Source organism: Prionailurus bengalensis, chromosome A3, assembly GCF_016509475.1.
Source record: "Prionailurus bengalensis isolate Pbe53 chromosome A3, Fcat_Pben_1.1_paternal_pri, whole genome shotgun sequence".
NCBI classification, from domain to species: domain Eukaryota; kingdom Metazoa; phylum Chordata; class Mammalia; order Carnivora; family Felidae; genus Prionailurus; species Prionailurus bengalensis.
Genome location: NC_057354.1, coordinates 132650989 through 132658261, shown reverse-complemented (window position 1 = coordinate 132658261; position 7273 = coordinate 132650989). Strand labels below are relative to the sequence as shown.

The 7273-nt window shown below is 61.7% G+C and overlaps 1 protein-coding gene across 1 annotated transcript; it reads left to right on the top strand.

Moving 5' to 3' along the window:
- Nucleotides 1-261: 261 nt before the first annotated feature.
- KCNF1 (potassium voltage-gated channel modifier subfamily F member 1) lies at nt 262-1975 on the top strand. The gene has a single exon (XM_043604528.1). It carries the CDS (start codon nt 301-303, stop codon nt 1783-1785), a length of 1485 nt encoding a protein of 494 aa, XP_043460463.1. The 5' UTR covers nt 262-300; the 3' UTR covers nt 1786-1975.
- The last annotated feature ends 5298 nt before the right edge of the window (nt 1976-7273 follow it).

Below are 7273 nucleotides of genomic sequence, written 5' to 3'. Positions count from 1 at the left end.
GGGTGAGTGCCCAGGGCGAGGCCGGCGGCCGCCAGAGCCCCCCACCCCCACCCCCTCCCCGCGCGCCCCGGCGCCCCGGCGCCCCGATGCCCGCCCGGAGCCCCGCCGCCGCCGGGTGCATGCCTCCCCCGCGGCGCGCCGCTGCCGCCTGCTGCCCGCTGTGACCGCCCTTCCAGGCAGCCGGGCGCCGGGCGCCGGGCGGGCTTCCCCGAGGGCGGCGCGCGGGTGGCACCTGCGGGACTGGCGGCGGCGGCGGCGGCGGGGCGCGGAGCCGAGGCGGAGCGGGCGCTCGCCGGGAGGATGGACGCGGCCGCGGAGCGCAGCCTCCCGGAGCCGGGCAGCCAGGGCTCCCGGGCCGGCGACGACATCGAGATCGTGGTCAACGTGGGGGGCGTGCGGCAGGTGCTGTACGGAGACCTCCTCAGCCAGTACCCCGAGACCCGGCTGGCGGAGCTCATCGGCTGCCTGGCGGGGGGCTACGACACCATCTTCTCCCTGTGCGACGACTACGACCCCGGGAAGCGCGAGTTCTACTTCGACAGGGACCCGGACGCCTTCAAGTGTGTCATCGAGGTGTACTATTTCGGGGAGGTGCACATGAAGAAGGGCATCTGCCCCATCTGCTTCAAGAACGAGATGGACTTCTGGAAGGTGGACCTCAAGTTCCTGGACGACTGCTGCAAGAGCCACCTGAGCGAGAAGCGCGAGGAGCTGGAGGAGATCGCGCGCCGCGTGCAGCTCATCCTGGACGACCTAGGCGTCGACTCGGCCGAGGGCCGCTGGGGGCGCTGCCAGAAGTGCGTCTGGAAGTTCCTGGAGAAGCCCGAGTCGTCGTGCCCGGCGCGGGTGGTGGCCGTGCTGTCCTTCCTGCTCATCCTCGTCTCGTCCGTGGTCATGTGCGTGGGCACCATCCCCGAGCTGCAGGTCCTGGACGCCGACGGCAACCGCGTGGAGCACCCGACGCTGGAGAACGTGGAGACGGCGTGCATCGGCTGGTTCACGCTGGAGTACCTGCTGCGCCTCTTCTCGTCGCCCAACAAGCTGCACTTCGCCCTGTCCTTCATGAACATCGTGGACGTGCTGGCCATCCTGCCCTTCTACGTGAGCCTCACGCTCACGCACCTGGGCGCCCGCATGATGGAGCTGACCAACGTGCAGCAGGCCGTGCAGGCGCTGCGCATCATGCGCATCGCCCGCATCTTCAAGCTGGCCCGCCACTCCTCGGGCCTGCAGACGCTCACCTACGCCCTCAAGCGCAGCTTCAAGGAGCTAGGGCTGCTGCTCATGTACCTGGCCGTGGGCATCTTTGTCTTCTCGGCCCTGGGCTACACCATGGAGCAGAGCCACCCCGAGACCCTGTTTAAGAGCATCCCCCAGTCCTTCTGGTGGGCCATCATCACCATGACCACCGTTGGCTACGGGGACATCTACCCCAAGACCACCCTGGGCAAGCTCAACGCGGCCATCAGCTTCCTGTGCGGGGTCATCGCCATCGCCCTGCCCATCCATCCCATCATCAACAACTTCGTCAGGTACTACAACAAGCAGCGGGTCCTGGAGACAGCGGCCAAGCACGAGCTCGAGCTGATGGAACTCAACTCCAGCGGCGCGGCTGAGGGCAAGGCGGGGTGCTCCCGCAGCGACCTGGACAGCCTCCTGCCGGAGCCCGCGGGGGAGGAGGGGCCGAGCTGGAGCAGCCGGCTGAAGATCTCCCACAGCGACACCTTCATCCCTCTCCTGACCGAGGAGAAGCACCACAGGACCCGGCTCCAGAGCTGCAAGTGACGAGGGTCTTCCGGGCACAGACGGACTTGGGCCAGCGGACGGAGGGGCAGGTGTGGCGGGCCTATCAGTGACTTCCTGGGAGGGGCTGTCCTTTGTCCCCTCCACGATCTCCTGAACAGAACTCTGGAGGCCCTCTCGGGCACCCCTGGTGAGGCTGGGTAAGACCCCTTTCTGTTGTCGGCTGTCAGGAGCCGGGGGTGGGGGGGGGTGGGGGAGAGCGGGGGTGTCTAGGAGTCACGGGCAGTGTGGGGTGACGGAGGGCACGGTCTGGCCGACGGCAGGAGCCCTCGCCCGGTTCTGTATCTCCTTCAATAAAGCCTCCTGCTCTGCGCACCCACCTGTGTCGTAGGTTCTGTCACAGGCCGGAGGTCCCCCCACCCCTCAGACATGCCTTAGGCACACTCTGGTGCCAGGCCAGGAAGGAGGTGTGCAGCCCCCGGGGGCGGGGGTGGGGGAGGGGCTATTTTTAGTTGAGAGCTAATTAAAGAAGGGTTCGTACCCAGGGTTCAGCACCGAGAAGCCTTGCCACATTCCAGGAGGCTCTGTGCGGGCGACTCCTTCCTTCTGTTTCCTTCTGAGGAAAAGCTCGCTCCCTGGAGGGGGAGAGTTCGCAGAGCTCGCGACGCCCAGTGGCGTGGTCACCATTTATTCACCACCTGCGGGAAGCCCTATTCGGGACTTTTTTCCATTCCTTCCAGCAACCCTGCTGGATAGGTATGCCCATTTTGCAGATGAAGAAAACTGAGGCCCAGGACCACACAGAGCAGGGATTCAGCCCCAGGGGTGAAGATCCCAATGGCCAGGCGTTCTCTCTGCTGTAAGCTGGCCTTGGGGCAGAGGCATGTGCCTGAGCCTAGAAGCGGGGGGGGGGGGGGGGGGGGGGGGGGGGGGAGGGTCTGTGGACCAGAAGTGCTGAGGGTGGGTGTTCCCGTCCTCCAGCTCCTCCTGCCTTCTAGAACCAGCACCTCGGAGGCATCAGCTGAATGGACAAGGCTGAGCATGCACAGGTGGCCCACTTGCAGCCTGGTCTGAGGGCCCCAGAGGAACAGAGACAGACAGACGTGGGCTTGAAGCCCAGAGAATGAGGAGGATCGCTCTGAGATGCCTTCGAGCTCCGACACTTTTTTTCTAGCGTCCCTCCCTCGCCACTTTCTTTGTAGCTGTGTGGTCTCAGGCCTGTTGATGAACCTCTCTGATCCTCCTTGCGATCATTCCTTAAAGGGAGATATCAGAATGAACTCGGAGAACCATGGTGCTTAGCACAGTGCCTGGCGCATAGTAGGCACGCAGCAAAGGGCAGTCATTTCTGTCACCGTGTGCTGAGACGGAGGTGAGCCACACAGCTGTCCACTCTGGCCTCCAGGGTCTGGGCTGGGCATGCAGGGCGGCAAGGGGTGGGGCCAGGGCACGGCCACACTGTTTATATAGTCAAAGGCGGTCAAGTCCCCTTGGCACGGAGTTGGCCCCGGCAGGCCCCTCTCTCTGGCTGTCTCTCTTCCAGGAACCCCAGAGCTCTGTTCTCCCTTCCCTGGCTGAGGCAGCTGATGCCCAGGGAGGAGCCATGGTGGGGGAGGAGGGTAGGTGGTCCCCCCCCACCCTCCTCCGTCTTTCCCCTTCTCCAGGCCCTGGTTTTCCCACATACATACGGAGGGATGATTTCTCGGGGCTCCTTCCAGGATTTCGAAGCCTAGGGTGTGAACGTGTTGTGTTGGGGATTCCAGGGGGTGGGAGGCTGCCACGTGGGTAGGGGGACTTGGAGAGGAGGCCTTGAGAAAGAGGGGCGCAAGGCCCTGAGTCAGTGTTGTGTGCACCTCCCCCAAGTTTCACCAGGGAAATACTGGGTCAGGTGACCCAAGGAGGGCAGAGGACCGGTGGGGCTGGGGTTGGGGGACTCAGCAGGAAGGGGAGAAGTGGGGAGAAGGGGGCTTGTTGCGTGGGGTCCTGGTCTGTGTGGACCTAGCCTCGGTGGGGGGGGCTCTGATGCCTGAGTGGGGGAACAAGTTTCCCCATGGGGGGAGGCCAGGAGGACCCCGGATTGGGAGGGTCCTTCCTGTTGATTCACCTGGGGGTTAGGGGAGGGTATCTTTACGGCTACAAAAGCATCCTGGAGCCCAGCTCATCTACTGGGGGGGAGGACACCATATCTGGAGACGGTGATTTGTCTGACCCTTCATGAATTAGGCTTAGGTGGTATTCTGGTGTCAGAGGAGCTCAGAGAGCGACAGGCTTGTTGTGGAGGAGTGGCCACGGAGCTGTGGGGACCCTCACCCCCCACCCCCCCACGACGGGGAATCTTTCCAGGGCACAGTAGAACCACCTGGGTCCAGGCTGCGCCCACACCCATTACATTAGAATCCTCGGGGGACAGCCTGGCATCAGAATCTTTTAAAAACTTGAACGTGCACACGAGTCAGCTGGAGAGCCTGCCAGAATGCAGGCTTTGAATCCGTAGATCTGCCTGGGCCCCTGAAATTCTGCCTTCTCCTCAAACTCCCAGACACGGCCCGCCACCTTCCAGGAACCCCGGGGCTGATCCTTGAGCCACACTTTCAGTTATCAAGAGGCCAGAACGGCGGCTGGCACACTATGGCCCGCCCCCCCGCACATGTACAGTCCCTGGGGTAAGGACGTTTCCCACATTTGTAAATGCTTAAAAAATAATCAAAGAAAGAATAACATTTTGTGGCCCATGAAAAGTGTCTGAAATTCAAATAAAGTCTTCGTGGCACAGCCACGCCCATTTCTCAGATCCTCTCGGGCCGCTCTCAGCTACAGGGGCAGAGGTGAGGAGTTGTGGAGGAGATCACGTGGTCCTCAGAGCCTAAAATATTTCTCTGCAGTAACAGTGTGCCCCCACCACCCCCGCCCCCGGGGCTGTTGGGAAGTGGGAGCTCAGTCAGGCCTTGGAGAGTGAGTAGGAGCAGAAAGGACCGTGCCAGCACCAGGGGCATCCTGAGCAAAGACAGGAGTGTGGGGAGACTTGTGTCCCTGGGGGTCACGGCTCCCCCCCCTTTCTTTCCTTCCGAGAGTCCCCGAGTCCCGGTTTCCTGCATCAGTGTCTCTGCAGTCCCCACGCCTCTTTGCAAACCAGTCTCTCCCTCCTTTCCTGACCTCTGGTCCCGAGTCTCACCGAACCTCCCTGGTCCTGGGCCTGGGGCCTAGCATCCTTTCCTTGGACTTGGGTGATTCTGAGAAACTTTTTGGGCCTCGTTCATTTCTGAGAACGAAAGAGAGAGCAATGTTTCTTGGAAACGCAGAATATCCAAGTTAAAAGAAAAATAGGCATGGTCGAGTCCACCTGTCCCCCCATTGCGCTGATGGGAAAACTGAGGTGGCAAATCGTGCAGTTGAGTGAGCGGCGGGGGGGGGGGGGGTAATGAAAGGCCCGAAGTTCACAGCCGGATTGGGGGTTCCCTTCGTTCTCACAACATTGGGAGCATTGAGTGCCATTTTGAAAATACAGAACTTGGAGTGCAAGACTGGGTGTGTGTGTGTGTGTGTGTGTGTGTGAAAACAAATCCCGAGGGAATTATCTTCGGTTTTACAGATAAGGAAACGGGGGCCCAGACAGTAGAAGCAACAGGCTGGTGGCCAGGCCACTCCTTGGTGGCAGAGGTGGGAGCTGTGCCCACGGCCTGTGCCCCCCCCCCCCCACAGCCCGGTCACGATGCTCTCCCCTCCCCCCCCACCTCCCCATCTCCATGAGAACTCAGGGCCCCCCAGAGCATCTCCCCTAGCATCCCCGAGAGCTTCCCCATGGTGTGAGAAGCCGTCATTCCAGATGGACCGGTTCTGGTGGTGGTGTTTTTTTAAGGAAAGAATGAGAAGGAAAACACATTTCCTTGGGCGAACAGCCTCAGACCAGATGCTCGGGCCACGGCCACGCAGAGTTCAAGAGCCCTGTTGGCATTTGTAGGAGGTGTCTGGGGCATAAAACCTGCCATCTGGGGCCTCGAGGTACCACATCAAACAGTGAGACAAAATACCCAGAAAATGGGGGTTGGGGGGGGGAATCTATGAGAATGGCAAGGCCTGAAATTACTTAACGCTTCCTGAAAACTCCTGACAGAGGCAGGGTAGACTCCAGCAAGGGCCCAGGGTTACGGTAATGGGTGCACATTGCCCGATTCAAAGGGGGCCTGCGAACGGGGGGCGTTTGGGTGGATGATGGGCCAGGGTGGGGAATGCTTAGAAGGCAGGGGGCCTTGCCTGCCCCTGGCCCGGGCTGGGAAGGGGCTGCCTTGCTCCTCCGCAGCCCCAGCCAGGCCGGGGCCTCCCCGCTGCCGAGCAGGAAGATAATTAAATGTCTCCGGGAGCCTCCTGACATCTCCTGGGAAACCGGGGACAGGTGTTTCCAGAAAGACCTCCCACCTTTCCCCAGAGACAAGACAGCCCCATGCTCCGTGCTCACAGGAATGTCTTTGCCCGCAGATATGTAAGGGGATTTCAGCTGTGCTCGTAACCTAAGGGGGAGCCCCCCTCTCAAATGCCGCTCTCGGCTTGTACCAACCTAAGACTACAGGGCTACAGGGATGCTGTGGGTTTCCAAAAGGGGGGAACAAAAAACAAACAGAAAACAAGAATCGGGAGGCTGTGCTCTGTCGTCTCATTGTTTCCGAGGCTGTCACTAAGCCTGGGTGCCAGCCGGAATCGTGACTTTACCTCCCCCCTCTCCACTACCGGCCGGAAAGGTGTGCCCGCCCCGGCATCAGATGAGACTGCTGTGTAAATTGCCCGCGGTCGCACGCCTAAAGGGAGGTCGGCGTGGGACTCCAGACACCCTGCGGGGGCAGCGTCCCTCCTCCTCCGGGAACGAGCCACCGCTGGCCGGGAGGGAAAGAGAGCCCCGAACGGGGCACCTGCCGGCAGCCACATGGTTTCTTTCCCAGCACAAACGTGATGCCTGTTGACGAGGGCTCGGCTGGGAACACGAGACCTGCACTTGCCACGGCGGCAGCCCAGCTCTGGCCGAAGGGGCCGATACCCGGGCTGGGGCCAGTTGCCACCGGCATGCGTGCTGGCTCAACGGTCAGGAAGCCGGGTTTGAAGCCAGCGGCCTCGTCTCTGCCATATTCGACTCGTCGGGCTCCTTTGCTAGAATTGAGGGGGCGGGTCACGCTCGGGCCCAGTGGTGACAGGGAGCGGAGGCCCAGCCAGGTGACAGGGGAACTGGAGCCCCCCGGGAGCACCGGCTGCCACCCCTATCTTGCACCGGTGTGGCTACGGGAGGTGAGAGCCAGAGCCCCACCCCCGTGGCGCCTCCCCAGCCCCAGACTAATAGCTTGGCGCTCAAGGCCCTCCAGGGCAGGCTCCAAAGTAGGTCTCCAGCTTTATTTCGCCCCTCCACTGCACCAGACCCAGAGGCTTTTCACATCCCCAAACACTGGTGCATTTGAACTCTCCCCTTGGAGCAGAGGGCTCCTATTGTCCCTATGGCCCTTCCAGCTTTTCTACCATCAGAATTCTACTCCTGCTTCCGGACCGGGTT

Coding starts and splice junctions, on each gene's coding strand:
- KCNF1 (XM_043604528.1), top strand. CDS start 301: ATGGACGCGGCCGCGGAGCGCAGCCTCCCGGAGCCGGGCAGCCAGGGC.